Source organism: Lathamus discolor, chromosome Z, assembly GCF_037157495.1.
Source record: "Lathamus discolor isolate bLatDis1 chromosome Z, bLatDis1.hap1, whole genome shotgun sequence".
In the NCBI taxonomy this organism is placed as follows: domain Eukaryota; kingdom Metazoa; phylum Chordata; class Aves; order Psittaciformes; family Psittacidae; genus Lathamus; species Lathamus discolor.
In genome coordinates, this window is record NC_088909.1 from 112,133,033 (window position 1) to 112,148,910 (window position 15,878).

Genomic DNA, 15,878 nt, shown 5'->3' on the forward strand with positions numbered 1-15,878 from the left:
CTTCAGATACACTTGCTTGGATTTCATGGACATATACACAATTAAAAGAAAAAAAAACTTACTAAAAATATGCATCTTTATTCAAACAATGTTATCTCTGAACTCCAAGTGTCAATTTACATTAGTCAGAAACAAACGTATGACAATGTCAGCTGTTTGAATTAGAAAAAAAAAACCACAACAGTAGACAGTATTCAGTGTTACAGTAATTGATGCATTGATAAGTGTCAAATTTTCTTCAAATGGGAAGATAGGCAATTTAAAAACCATATTGTGGGTTTTACTTTTGAAGGATTCAGGTGTGGCTACGTATAACATACTCTGACCAGTACAATGAAATTCTCTTTTTACTGCCAAATATTTGCTACTTAGCATTCACACTTCAAGTAGTTATTAGAGTTGTTCTCCCCAATATTGCAAAACTGAATTCCAAGGTGTCTTCTCCTCCTAGTCCTGAAATCTTACTTGAAAAGAATCAAAAATACTATTAGGGTTAAAAGAAACTTCTAGTAGCCAGCTGTAACAGGAGGCTACATTGACTAACTAACATTCTTACAGGACAAATTTGTTGCTATCAGTTCAAGAACAGACAGGACAAAATTTGAGCTGGGCAACTGGGAGCTTTCCTTTGATCCAGTGAGCGACAAGGCAATAATGGAAGTTCCAAGGAGACAACTGTGAAATGAAGCACGAAGCAAAATTATCAGTTTGCAAAATTATCAGTTTTTGGTTGTTACATATTGGACCTTCTGCTCCCCAATACTAAAGTTTCCTAGTTGCACATGGGAGATGTGTCTGATCAATTAGTAGCAAACACATGAGCTGAGCCTCATACTGAAGAGGCAATTGCAGGTTGTCCCCCTAGACACCATCATCTTTCTAAGAAAAGACAGAAGTGTAGGCTGCTCCAGCTTTAAAAGCAAAGTTCTATTTGGATAAATTCACAGTAACAAAAATACAGGCCTTCTCCAATCGATGCATTAGAGCTGTTCCTCTTATCCCAGATATATGCACCTACTTAGACATAAAGTTGCTAGCCTTTCTGTACAAAAAGCCTTCCAAAGCCTGCTGCGAGAGAAGGAGTTCTCTTTAGATGTTGCACTGATGCAGGAAGGCCTGCAATTGAAAGGAACAACACTCCACTTTCAAAACTATTTATGAAAATATATTAAGTTTAGTTACAAGAGTCAGGGTTGTAATAGCTTAGACTCAAGGCACCTGTAAGTATTTGCTGGTGTTTAAAGTAAGCAGTTACCCTATTTATCCAGCAAGATCAGCCTGAAGCAGTGGTTTCTGATTAGCACAGCAAAATCTCCTCAAATTCAGAAACAAATCTATAAAGCTATACCACATACAGCATACTATATATACTGTAGCTATGTAAATAGCTGTGTAGGCAGTTTTATTGGTATAGCATGGACATCCACTTTTTGGACACAATAATTTAAGTAACAAAATATTTTGCATAGATTTATCATTTCTCCAAACTGACAGGCACAATACTGAAGTGTTCTTCATTACAGCAAATTTGGCAGCATGTGTTGTACCCCAAGGGAGTAGAGTGTAGGAATGCAGTAGTAGTATGCTAGATTCCAGATAACTTACACAGATTTAGACAAACAGATTAATAATTAAAAGTGAAATATCCCAGTGCATTCGTGTACTTTATAGAATTAGAAAAACCCAAACCAAACCCCCCTATTCTAGCTCTACACATGAACAACCAAAGGACAAAGTCACCACAGATGTGTAAACAAGGCAAAATGAATTCACTTCATATTCCTAATTTGGGCTCTCTGCTTTGTTTCTTTCCTGAAGCAAATGTTCACCTGATAAGCAGTATCAAACACACATGTTCAGTCTCATGCTTTTGACACCAAGCAGGAATTGACACGCAATACTGGCTCTACAATAGCTACTGGACTAACAAACATGTCTGAAACAACAGCCTGTGAAGAAATGGGTTAAACACTCAATAGCTGTAGTTTAGAACAGTTGCCATGTCAAGACTTAAAGCATTTGTATATGACACATGAAAGACAGAAGACAGCTTTATAAGACATTTATACACTAAACATACCCTTAATAAAAACAGATTTGAAGAGGTATAAAGCAATGAGATCTTTGCTGAAGAAGTTCCACAAATGTCCAAGTAGAATTACAGACACACTTGTAACTATGAAAAAGAACTCAGTCCACAATATACTTGAAGAAACTACTTTATCATGTTTTTTCTCACTACCTAAAACCAAAACCCAAAATAAGGAGATAAGCCTTTATTTGCTTGTTCAGTATATTCTGTTTTCTATGTCAGGTATCAACAGCCAGACTGTTAAAGGTCTGTCTTTGTGTCCACATATTAAGAAATGTTTAAATCTGTATTTCATGAAGAATTAGAATTAACATAGTAATTCTTAAAACTGTTAAATCCAAGTGTCAAATTTAAGAAGCATTTATAAAAAACATTTTTACAGCCCCCTCAAAACACCAGAGAACAGTTCGGGGTTGGTTGGTTTTTCTTTTTGTTGTTGTTGGCTTTTCCAGATGCGTTTTGTTTATTTGCCTGTCAGGACACTTAATAGGAAGGTTTTTGCACAAACCATACAACTGCAAATCTCTTTACGAACAACCAAACCCAGGTGTTTCAATTCCTTCCTCTGGAATCTTAACAAAAGAGGAATATGGCATTTGCCTTCCAGTATTTATGAGAAGTTAGCTGAAAACACAACCTAGATAGGGGCCACACTCTTCCCTTACCTAGCATTTGTTCTGCTGCTCCCCAGTCCATTTGTAACTTTAGCATTAACAGTTTAAATAGGAACTCATTTTGTTTAAGAAAATTCAATAATTTATGATATTGAAGTATATCAAACACGAAGTTTTCCCCGCACTTATAAAAGTTTTCTGCGTATACATACTGCTGTTACGTACACACAAAGGGAACAGGTCATCAAAAGAACTTTTTGGCTGCTGCTTCTTGTTGACTCCTGAAAGAAAAAGCAGAAGAGAATTCATTAAGTACTTTTAGTATACAGCTATCTAACTGGTTTAAATATTTATTTGGGGATTAAAAGAATCCATTCCTTGAAAATGGAGGCTTAGGGAAGTCAAATATAAGTCATATCACAGAAGCAGGGTACATTTTCTCCTATTTACAGAGACATTAGGATCATCACTTTAGCTCCAATTCTGCAGACACAGAAGGAAACGAGACATTCCAGACAAACCAGAAGCTGTGAAACAACATACAAACTGACTCTAAAAATGTTTGAACTAAAATTTTCTAAAGCTTCTCTGTATCTGATTGCCCTAAAAACCACCACACAGAAGGAAACATGCAACCAAACAGCGGAAGAATTTACTTGAAATGGGATTTCCTTTTCCCTCTGGCACAGAACATATTTATTTTCTTAGTGGATACTGTGGATCAGCCACACATAGATGCTAGAATTACGAGGGCATCAAAAAACAGGTGGGGACCAGGTCCTTGTTTGCCTCACAAGCCATCATTTCAGTTGATGGATTAACATAACATACGTAGGAAACACACTCTTTCCACTTTGTGGAGAAAGAGACACACAAAAACTACTGCAATCAGCAGCAGTGGTCTTACATTAATATTAGTTATCCTTCCAGAGAGGTAGCAAACAGCATTTTCCCTTTGAAGGGCAAGGCAGCTGTTCTGGTCCCTGCTCCTTATCCTGATTAGTGTCTGTGAGAAGCAAGAAGGAAGACCACCAAGCACATAAAATAAGGAAAAAAAAATCACGTCAGATTTTCTTGAGATACTGATAAACTTCAGTGAGCCCAGAGGGCCACAAGGGTGGTGGTCAAGAGCTGAAGCACACGCCTGAAGAGAAGGGAGGGATGGAACTAGGCTTGTTCATCCTGGACAAAAGGCAGTTTCAAAAGGTCTAATATCAGCCTTCCAATACCTATAAGATGTTATTAAGGAGACAGAGGCAGTTTCTTCACAAAGACACACATCATACGAGACAACATGCAAACTGAAATCAGGCAGGTTCCCACTTGGTGTATTGTGGGGGGAGACTAAAACTGCATCATGAGAATTAAACATTTCCAGGGGGGTCTGTAACAGTGGTACCTTTTCCATGCTTGGAGGTTAAGATCTGAGGTGTCTAAACACCAATCTAAACACCAAGTGACCTGTCTGAATTCATTGTTAAGCCTCCTTTGAGCAGAAGACTGAACTAGAGACCTCCCAAGGTCTCTTCCCACCTGAATGACTGCTGTTTTTAAAGATGATTAACATAATCGTATCATTGCAATTTTATTTCCAGTCAGAAGTCCTAAAACCATTTGCCCTGTTGTCTTTAAACAAAAGAGACTTACCTATACATGATATAACTGATGAATAGAACTGTTTGCACTGCTACAAAGATGAAGAAGTGCATCGTAGATAAGCACGATGGAAATGGTGGCAGTTCTGGACACTTTGATTTCTCACTAGATGGCTAAAACCCAAGAAAAACATTATTTGAGAAAAGAGTAGACAAGACATGGCATCAAAAGACTGTTACGTGCAAGAAACAAAGCAAGGTCTTTAAAGCATGATATAAAAATAAGAACAAGCGGAAAACAGGCAGAAATGACGCTACCCTGAGGGAAAAAAATTAAAAATTAAAATATAAAAAAAGCACCTTCTATGGGATCATAAGCTCATTCAATTGCTACCTAGGCTAGACTAAGGTGCTCTTGAATGTGAACACAGTCATCTTTCACACTTAGGAGACCTTAAGTGAAGTCTGCCCAACTTTCCCCTGATTAAAGCTCTCCCTTCTGTGCAGATGCAATAATCTCCTCTGTATAGAGCAGTTAAGTAGGGGGACAAAGACATAAAAAAGCACCCAGAAAACCTAATTGCTTGACCTTGTTTCCACAGGAAATTAGACTAAAAATCATGCTCTTTGTGCAAAACTTCTCATCAAGACACAGATCATGCAGTTAGGTCAAGGCAGTGCAGTTTTAGCAAAGCAGCTTAATAAAGGATTAATTACTCCGTAAATTGTGTGCTGGCTCGTCCTAGCCTTTCACTAACAGCTAAAAGAAAAAAAAAAAAAAAGAAGTATTACAGCCATGCTTTACACTACCAGCACATAAATTACCATATTTCGTTGTACTAAATGCTCAATGTCCCTCTTCACTACATGAAGGTGTTCTTTGATGTCATTGAAGTGCTGAGTTGTTTCATAGACTCCGGCAGCAGAGCCAGGATGTTGAGCACCACTGATCAACCTCAGAGTATCAGCCACAGAATTTCTGAAACAAGACAGACACAAAACATTTCAGCATAGAAAAGCTTCTCCACAAATAGCACTTCTTCTGGGCACCTTTTGGGCCATTAAGGTTAGTCTGAAATACAGAGTTGCCCCAAATCATAGAATAGTTAGGCAGAAAACATTTTCTCTAGTTTCCAAGAATACCTATCAGGAAATAATTCCTTAATCAAACCATGGGGTTGGGCAGTTTCAATTTGTCCAGTGTACCATCTCTCAAAGTCACACGGAGAACAAGATCTGGCAAATATTCTATTGACAGACATTCACTTTGCCTCACTGATGAGGCCTAAACCGAGTATTTTATCTGAGGCTCTTGCGAAGGCTTTAGGATAAGCAGAGTTTAATGCAATCTTTGAAGAAACCCAAAAGCTATTTGAAAAATAAATAAATAAAAACAGTCATGTAAGAAATAAAAATAAAGAAGAGGCTTTAGGGATAAGAAAAGATTTAGATACATCCTTGCTTCATGATTATCATTTATACGAGAAACTCATTTCCCATATGCATTGTCATAATACTTAATAGTGTTTTCATGTGAATTCATTTTGCTACTACATCAAATCAAATCAAATCTGTAAAAAGTTGAGGTTCCATAACTAATTTTGTTTGAGGTAAACTAGTCAATGAGAGGAAAACCCCTTAATCTCTAATCAATATGTTTATATATTTTTTCCCTACTGTGATGTTTCTTTTCAGTTGCAAAGAAGATTATTCTACAGCTAAAATATTTATCATGTGAATGTTAATCTCTTCATTATTAACAGAGCAAACAAAATAGATTGTCTTTGGATTTCTTTTTAATTTACTTAAAACTTTACATTTTGTTCAGATGAGAGCTTACTTCGATGCCTTCAAGATACAGTCCTAACTGTACAGTGGTCAGCAATTTGTCATAGTACCATGGAGTGGTTTGGATTGGAAGGGGTCTTTGGAGATCAGCTAGTCTAACCCGCCTGCTGTGGGCAAGGATTTCTTTCAATACCTCAAAACCCCATCTAACCTGGCCTTGAATACTTACTATTTTAACTGTCACATAAAGGAAATGAAACCAAAACCAACCAAACACAAAATTACATTAGCGATTTAAATGGATCATATTCATTGTGAAAATGGCTAGTTAAGATTCAAAGAAGCTTCGTAAAGATGTTGCCCATCTTTCAGCTTTGTATCAGTTGCTCTTCATACCACTAAAATTCAACACACATTCATGCACACACTGAATGCAAAAACACCTCCTCCCATCCTATCTTAAATTAGCCTTAGCCAGAAATTATTTTGTATTTTTGTATCACCATGGTATAGATTATTTATAAGTAATTTGATTAATATTTACCTGTCCTTTGAATTGGTGTTATAATAACCTATTTCAGATGTTAAGTTTTCCACTGGAAGGCTTCTTACTTGAATAACCCACACAACTACCATCATGACCACTGCCTAATAAATGCTGATATCAATTCTGCCTATCCACATCCATCTCACTGTTTATCTTGCCCCACTACTTTTAGTGCTACAAGGCTAAAAAAAAAAAAAAAAAAGTGATACTCATTTTGTTCTTTGTGCTCCTCATACCACCGTGGCTACAAAATTACAGAAATCTGCACACCCACCTTCCCTCTAACTGATCCAGTGGCTCTTAAAGGCAAAACAACTTCCCTAAATAGATACGGTCTACATCAAATTTAATTTACATTCACTTCTGCATGAACAATACCATGCTGGCAATTTCTATTGTATGAACATGCAAGATTCTTCTGTAATCAGACGATTAAGAAATCCACAAATCTTGACAAGAAAATTACTTAGACACTAAGTCCTTTTCCTCCGGGATGACCAGGAATGCAACAGCGGGCTGTTCATTTCTCTCTCTAAATAAAACATGTCTTTAATCTAAGAAAAATATTAAGATGATGTTACGCAAACTCATACCTAATAAGTAGTCACTAAAAGGGCAGACTGCCAATGTTAACAAGAAAATCTAATTTGCTTGCAAGGTATAAAGATTTGTCAAGAATATTAACATGAAAGCTTTCGTGGAAGAACAAATGCAAAAATGGAAGCACTCTAATCTTCATCCTACAGAAAACCTGACCTACTTATAAATCACAAGAGCTGCCCTTGAACTAATGCAGGAAAAAAAACCCACAACTGCAGGAATTGTTTTTCTCCTTACTCTAAGCCCAAGGTAAGGAATGTTTTAACTACTATAAATGAAGGGTTAAACCAACTTTAAGCCATTCCTGCTAAAAGCAGGAACTATAAAACCTCTTGGAAGCAGAACACAACCATCCCTATCCAACATAAGAATTTTCTCCAATCCACTTTACAAGTATAGCACTTGTAAAATAAGACTTGACTTCATTCGGAGATGTAATTTGAATCAATCAATTTTAAAAACTGCATCTTAAAAAGCAAAATTAATAAGCAATTGGGAATTTGCAATCGTCCCTGCAGATACACAAGTTCCCTGAGGAAGTTCACTGGCAGAGAGTCCTCCGACAAAAGAACAAACCAACCAAAGAGAAAGAGCCCGTTTAATCTGTAAGAAATTGGGACAAGTCACTAGTGGTCTATACACTGCATTGGCACAACTAAACCAACACATTTCTGTCTTCACTACACATTGTGACAGCAATTTCATAGAGTGCTTTTTTCTTTTCCCAGGTTGTTTACACTAAAAAAACCCTCAAATATATCTCATAATATTATCTGAACACAGTATTATACATTTTATTAATAATGATTACGTGGGTTTATTAATATATGAGGAGTAGACTGAGTATATTGACAAGATACCCTTTTTTTCCTTTAGGTTCATTAGCTGTAAGTCCAGAGCATTTATGCTCACGTTGTTATCAATACTCCTATGTCAGCGCAACAGATTGCCACAAGGTAGTAGGTTATCACATTAGCAGAAATGGGTTGTTTTTAAAGGGAATAGACTTAACTGGAAAGTGGAATATCATGACAAAAACAACACAAAAAGAGGCACATTCAGAGCTCAGGTCACCCTCGGAACATAAACTTGGGTTATTCTAGAAATCAACTGTATGCAGAGAGTTGTCACTAAAAAACTGTCACAGAGAAATTTCAAGTTTCAGTATTCTCTTACTGAAATAAGAGATAGGATTTAAAAGGTGGAAAATAATACAGAAATCAAGACAGCCTTACTATTCATTAAACACTTACCTTATTTCATTTACTTGTCTAACGACCTCTTCTTGAGTTTTCACAACTGTCTCAATCTCTTGCTGGGAAACCTGGTGGGTGAAGGGGGTGTGTGAGAAAAAGATCAACATAACTTGGAAAAAGCAAATCAATCATGCTGCTGAAGTCAGGCTGACAGCAATGACAGTTTGGGGTTTTTATTTACCTGCCCGTGTTGACCTGGCAAACCAGCTCCTCTTTTAGCAATCTCATCTGTGACTAGAGAGACGTATCTCCTTTGCTCATCCAGAATCATGTCCAACTGCCTATTCAGCTGTTTTATTTCAAGATGAATTCGATTCTGTCCCTCAAAGATTTGCCTCAGTTCACGATCACTTACAGTTTCAAAAAGATCATCCGCTGATAAGGAAAAGAAGCACAAGAGTTCTTACATACAAGCATTTCTCTTGCATATATGCATTGTGTCTTTTCTCTTGCACCCCTCAAGTTCCCACACAAATATACTTTTTCCCCTATAATTTGATATATTTGGTGCTCAATTTTTGCTATTGCCATGGCAAAGGAGACTCAAATGGGACACAAACAACTGAACAGAGATAAGCAGGCATTCAAACCCAGACTGTACCTTAGAGTTGCTATTTCAATACTCGGGCAATATGCAACATAAAATGGAAACAGGATGCTGATATCTTTCCGTAAGCTAGCACTGTGCTACCAACTATCCTTCAGAAGGAAATTGCAGGTATTAAGTAATACGTTCTTTTTAGGAAAAGTAAGCTTTAAAGTGTAGCTTGAAATAGTGACTGCACATTTGAGTTTCTCCAACAACATCAAAGTCCAGAAGACTTTCATAATTCCCAGCATGTTTCCTCTTGTTTGTTTTATTCTCAATCCAGCCATGACAACAGGGACTTTATATTTCAGAAAACAGTTTACAAACAAAAGGCCAAAGATTATTAAAGTAGGTAACACCAGTAGGAGCTTAGTAAGATCAGTCAGAGCATCAGGTCCCAGTTCTGAGTATCTTGGAAAGCAAACATTTTCCTTGACAAGTGAAAAATGGCTCAAATAACCTGCCTGGCTGCCCTTGCACATCAGGATGTTCCTTTTGAAATTCTTCCTTCTTTTTATCCAATTCTTGTTGAAAGTGCTCGAACTCTTCTTGATACTTCTCTTTATCTTTCTGAGGAATTTCTGTATCTGGCGTTGGCTTTAAAACATTGGGGTGGGGGGAAAGAGAAAAGAGATTTTTTTTTCATGTTCTCCACCATTCCTATATAACTTAATTCTTAAGCAAGGCTGTTTGTACTTCAGACTTGAAGACATAACACAATTAGCAGAATATTAATTCATGTTAATATATTAAGTTGAAGTGAGTAATCAGACATTCCTCTGGAGACCCATAGCATTTTCCTGATATATGCATACATTCTGTGATTAAAAAGAAACCAAGTTTTACAACAATAGATGTTGTTAGGCAGTACAGACTGTTCTAGAGATATAAGAAGCTGAAGGCAAGAACAGATTACTTGTCCACTTCCCAAAGTGCACTTTTCAATTTGTTTTCTTTGCATGTTTTGATTGAACATCAGGATCTCTGTTGATGTGGTGCTGCTTCAAGAGCTCTGGTCTTGAAAATGGAATTATTACTGAAACATTACACTATTAGTCTCCTTTTTCTAAAGTGGATGACAGCACAACTACATGCCAAAATCCTGAAACAGGGGTGACAAGTATGACTTCAGAGGAAACGCCATCATCAGGTGCTACATATAAGACATATACAGTAACCTATTTTATTAATTATGCATAAAGACGCTTACTACTTCTTTCCCAGGCTCTGTCAACTGGAAGGTCAGAAAAGACAGGACGTCGTGATCATCTGTATTCAACAAAACAAAAGCATGCTGTTAATTGCTACTGTTACAGGCTACCAATCCTGGTACTTCTCAAGCCAGCCTTGCACTTGCAAAGGGTCTTCAGGCAACAGCATCCTCCCAAAATCCTCCCAAAAGTTTATGCAGTGGGAAATGAGACTGCACAACATCTTTGTCAGGATAAACTGAAAGTCCTGCTCTGGCCAGGAAAAGGCCTAAGCATACCAGTTATTTGGGAATGGGAGAGAATTAATTACATCATCATGGTCAAAAATTGGTATAATGCATCAAGACCAGGAGTAAAAGCAAATACACAAAATCCCATCTCTTGCAAGCCCCCACACAATTTGTCACAATGTTTAACATTTTCTACCTGCAAGTCCCCCTGTTGCTGCAGATATTCCAAAATAGCCTTGTGATGGCAATACCATATCTTCCACTTTTGCACAAAATTCATAGTCTTCTTTATCCGGAGTAAAGCCATTATTAATTAATACCTAAGAGGATAAACATGTAAATTGTACCACATAAATCTATTTGTGTTAATTGTTTTGTCAGTTTACAGTAATGATCGCAAATACAACTTAATCGGGTAATTTAACAGCCAAAACTAGAAAGCAAAAACTATTTCTTTTCTGAAAGATGCTTTTAACAAAGAAAATCCATAGATGCATCTGCAGAACTGCTAAGATTAACAGCAGTATTTGGTCAGAGGAGTTCCTAGATAAGACATCAGGGACCAGGTACATTCCAGAAGTGAGCAGTCTTGGAGTCTGAAATGTCATTTTCATTCAAAAGTCAAATAGCTTTTACCATTACAACACAGTACAAGGTCCACCCTCTATTAGGAGCATTCATGTTTACTTATGGAGAAAGTTTTACTATAGAATAACAGCTGTGCATTTTATGGCTAATACCTATGAATAGCACCTTTTCAGAAACCAAGAAACCCACACTTCGTAGCTGTTGCAACCCAGCACCATAACAATATTATTCTTTCCTTATCTAAAAGGAATTCACAATCATCCTAACAATATTTAGGAAGTGTTGAAGACTCCCTTACAGCATTGTTTTTCTACTTTAATCTTCAAAACCCTATTATTTCTTGGAAATGGGAAGCCTCAAGTAGCAAATTTAAATCTACTGTCAGTGAAGGAGCTTCATTTTTTTTTTGGTCACATTTCAAGAGCCTCTTCCGATCAGCTACAAAACCCTGCCTAGCTCTCATGTCAGCTTGAAAAGTACCATTCAAGTCAAAGAGCTGCTCAATCGGTAGCTGAGAAACACGCTGGCTTCAAGACACCTCTACAGGCAAGTCAAAAGCAACAGAAGGGTGCGAGCACATATGACTTAGCATAACTGACTCCTAAGTAACATCAGAGAAATCAGCAATATCTACCAAGTCAGCTCCTAAAACTACAGATGCACTACTGTAGCTAAAAACCTGCCCAGCGTTTGAACACTGCACCTCCTTCCAAATTCTGCTACTAAGCTCCACATTTTCAAACGTACCAGGATTAACATACGGGGTCTTTGGGTTTTCAGACAGCTGCAACAATCTCGCACTTAATCGGCTAAGAAACAAACATAATGATGTTATTTCATTGTACTTACAGTCAGGGTTTTTTGGTAGTATGTTATCTTTACTCGAACAGGATAGGGCTTGTTACGAAAGTCCCTCTGACAGGATGCCAATGCTTGTGTGGAACCATCACTATGCAAGAAGACAACTTGCATAAAACTATATCTTATGATTTATCAGCTAAGACAAAAAAGCATCAATGTATCACTAAGCAACATCATGGTAGTTTGTCAATATGTATGTTTTTCAAAAGCTGTCCCACAACTGCACTGTTTTCTGAAGTCTGAGATCAACAGTACTACGTTTTACACAGGACACTATAGCTAGACAGCAGTTATGGGGAAACTTGAACACAGGGGAAAACTCCAAGCTTACTGATATTCCCACACCTATGAACTGACAGAAATAAGCCATAGTCTGGACTGCACTAATGAAGCTAGATACAAACCAAGATGGAAATAAGCTGTAGTCCAGACAGTATCAACTAAGCTAGACACTTCTCAGAATCCAAAAAGATGTCAATTGTGCTGTTGAATATAAACAAACTGAAATCAAAATTCAACCAATTAATTGCAGGAGCAAGCAATTAGCTTTCAGTCACTTCTGTCAGCTATTAGCTGTGCATGGAAGATACCCACAGGCAGTGAAGAGGCAAAAAGTCTGTACTTCCATTTATCTGAGTTCATCCATCCCAAAGGGCATATAACATCTAATACCCATCAGCTGCCAATTTCTGTGCTGTTACTGCCATAACAGTGTTTTAACAAACAGAAAAACTCAAAGGAAACAAGGTTTCACATGAAAGAAAATTTCACAATGTTTCTTAAGAGTTTCATGCAACATTTCACCATTCAAAAGCACACACATCCATCATTAATACTGAAAATAAACTTACTTCTGATGATCATACAGCAGTTTACCATTATTGCCTACAATGATCACTCCAGGATTGTTTTTCTAGAAAAATAAATAGCAAAAAATGGAAGTTAAATTCAACGCGAAACATAAGTAACATCACTGATAGCCTTTCCGCAATAAAGCGCCTAATGTCATTACACTACAGACAGAACTTCTTCATTGTAGATGGTATAGGGCTATGTTCTGAATACCCCAGATCATATGACATCATGCTCAGCAATGAAAGCTGTGGGAATAAGAAGGAAAGGGGACATTCAGACTTACAGCACTTTGTCTTCCCAAGTCATCATTATGAGGTACTGGAGATGGCTGAACACCTGCCTGACAGCGGGAAGTAGCAAATTCATTTTTTTTCTTTGCTTGAGCACGCAGCTTTGGCTTTGCCTATTAAACTGGGCTTATCTCAATCCATGATTTTTCTTACTTTTAGCCTTCTGATTTTATCCCCCATCAGAGAATAAGTGATGGGCCATATGGTGCTTAGCTGTCTACAAGGGTTAAACCATGATATAAAGGAATACACTGTACCACTACACAGATTACCAGCTCTTAAAAAAAAAAACACCGAACAAAACAGACTTCAAGAACTAAAAAAATAATGTCCTTCTCAATTCACAATAGTAGGGTAGGGGAGTCCTTTGATGTCAAAAAGGTCCAAATCGCAACCAAACTGTGGTTCTTTCCCTTCTGATAGGCTGTGACAACCAAAAAAAAAAAAAAAGCAAGAGACATACTATCTATTGTTAAAGTTTCCAAGGATCATGCTGGATTTGAAACTGGAAATTCTAAAGAGCAACTGCCACCCCCATCTGCTACAGAATTTTCACTGCTGAACTACTCAAGGAAGATTTGTTCCAAGAAAAAGAGCATCTCTGAAGACACATAGAAATTTGTGTTTCCGTAGTGTCACATTTTGTTATAAGCCTCTTGCAAAGCACACATATCAACGTTTCAAATCATGCATGGCCGTTCCAAATTTCAGCTTATACAGTTACATACGGTATTTTCCCTCCAAAACTGACCCATGCATCAATGTTCAGAGGAGGTACATTATGTGTTACACTTCAACTTGCAAGCTTAAAAAACAAGCGTAAAACAGTTGAGTAAAAATTATGAAAGAAAAAATTTACTATTTTAATTTATCCCTTCAGAGCGAAGGGATAAGAAAATAACATCATCTTCACCCCCCAAGTGATAGGTACGAAACAAGCAGGAAGCATTTGCCAGAAGAGTCTTTTTTCAACTAACCTTTCCATCATTGTCAAAGGAATCAAAGAAAATTCCAACACCATTCCATTGATCAGCTGCCCCAAAAACTGGGCCTTCCAAGCCTTGCTCTTCTGTATACCAGATGGCCTATTACAGAAAGAAGAGTCACAAGTCAATTATCACTTCTTACAGCTTGTCCAATTTTTTTTCAGTTAGATCAAATTCTTAATACCAATCCATCAGCTCCAATGCGGCCTCTTCCTGTAACTCGAAAGGTCACTTCGACTTCCCAGTATTCAAATATTGACTTAGTTTTTGTCCACACTGACCCTCGCTGGCTTTTCAAAGATGTTGTTATACGAATCTGATCTGCACTTGGTATGGCATCTAGAAAGGAAATGAACCAACACCACTTATATGAGAGAGAACATACTGCAAATGCTTAACCAGCCAATTAAGAGATCTTCTAAAGTTTTCTGGTCTCCTCAGCCAGAGAACTTAATCACCTTCTGTTTGGTACCACAAGGTACAACTTAAATAGAACTCTAGCCTTGCTATTAAGATACATATTAATAAAATTAGGTTTAGCTTTGTCCTGTATCTCACATAACTCTTCACAAATCACAGATTCCCGTTTTGCTTTTTAATAACAGCTATTCTAATTTTTAATAAAGGAAAAATAGACATACATAAATTCATTCACTTGTATTAAACAACATTTTTGTCATCATTTACTTGAAAAAAGCAGAAAAAAAGCTTATCTATACACAGCTTCCTTCACGTCACTTACAGCATAATATGAAGTATTAGTACAAGAGTCACACTCATAATTAAAGCCTGGAAAAAACAACCAAACCAAAAACCAAACTCCACATTAGAAGTTACTGCAGAGAAACCGTACTAAGGTAGAATCTTATGTACCAATACAGTTTACAGGAGGGGGCTTTACAGAAGACTAGATGCATTTTCAGCACATTCACATCCCTGACCGCATAAGCTACATTCAGTGAAGCTGTATTTGCCAAGGCACGGTTTCCATCTCGGGCTCTCACACCACGAGCGCTAACGGGACCTGCAGCCCCGTGGCCCGGCTCAGCCACAGTGCGAGGCGGGCCCGCACTCTGGCCGAGTGACACATCAGCACTCCGCGGGGAGCTCCCTGGAGCCCACACAGGAACGGAGCGACCGCACCACATGGCAGCACACGGGTACCTTCGAGCCGCACGGCAGGGGAGGGCTTTTGGCCATTCAACCGCCGCCACAGCACCTCCTTTGCTCCTTCGGAGCTCGGTGCAACGCCGCGGGACCCTGCCGAGGTGGCGGAAGGCGCAGGGATCAGGGGGTGAGCCCAGCTCCGCTCCCTTCGGGCAGCGGCCGGTCACAAGAGCCGCCGCCGCTCCCCACCCGTTGCCGTGGCGGCCCTGTGACCCAAGCAAAGCTGCCCGGTCCCGCCGGCCGCGTCTCCACCTTCGCCGTGCCTCCCCGCTCCCCGCAGAGCAGCAACACGGCCCGGCCCCGCTCGCAACCTGCCGCCCGGCACTTACTGCCCGTATGCACCCAGAACGGCACAGTCCCGTCCGCCTGCACCAAATGCGGCCCCTTGAAGCTGTACTTGTACTCAAAGCGGCGGTGCGGCAGAGCTGCTGCTGAGCCTTCCGCAGCAGTCGCCTGCCCGAGAGCGAGCGGAGGGCGGCCGAGGGCGAGCAGGGCACCGGCGAGGAGGGCCGCGGCCACGCCACCCCGCTGCGCGCGCGCCGCCATCTTGAGCCGTGCTCCGGGACGCCGGGCATAGCCAACAGGGCGCCACGCGATTGGCCAGGCAAG

The 15,878-nt window shown here is 38.9% G+C and overlaps 1 protein-coding gene across 3 annotated transcripts; it reads right to left on the reverse strand.

Moving 5' to 3' along the window:
- Positions 1–58: 58 nt before the first annotated feature.
- On the reverse strand, positions 59–15,815 carry LOC136005729 (protein ERGIC-53-like). Of its 3 annotated transcripts, none has more exons than XM_065663481.1 (14): positions 15,599–15,815; positions 14,287–14,441; positions 14,094–14,201; positions 12,823–12,884; positions 11,960–12,059; positions 10,719–10,842; positions 10,292–10,350; positions 9,546–9,678; positions 8,674–8,867; positions 8,490–8,560; positions 5,127–5,280; positions 4,354–4,475; positions 2,932–2,987; positions 59–675 (listed from the first exon to the last, which is right to left on the reverse strand). In XM_065663481.1, the coding sequence occupies exons 1-13, from the start codon at positions 15,813–15,815 to the stop codon at positions 2,951–2,953; spliced, it is 1,536 nt and encodes a 511-aa protein (XP_065519553.1). In that variant the 3' UTR covers positions 59–675; positions 2,932–2,950. The 3 variants fall into 3 exon arrangements, with proteins under 3 accessions (XP_065519553.1, XP_065519554.1, XP_065519552.1); XM_065663482.1 differs by having other exon boundaries at positions 2,919–2,987; XM_065663480.1 differs by having other exon boundaries at positions 59–2,987.
- Between the last annotated feature and the right edge of the window lie 63 nt (positions 15,816–15,878).

Excerpts from the sequence above, each read along its gene's own strand:
- LOC136005729 (XM_065663481.1), bottom strand. The coding sequence starts at position 15,815 with ATGGCGGCGCGCGCGCAGCGGGGTGGCGTGGCCGCGGCCCTCCTCGCC. Across the intron at positions 10,351-10,718 it reads AGCAACAGGGGGACTTGCAG|ATGATCACGACGTCCTGTCT; the intron begins GTAGAAAATGTT and ends TGTTGAATACAG. Across the intron at positions 2,988-4,353 it reads ATCAGTTATATCATGTATAG|GAGTCAACAAGAAGCAGCAG; the intron begins GTAAGTCTCTTT and ends TTTTTCTTTCAG.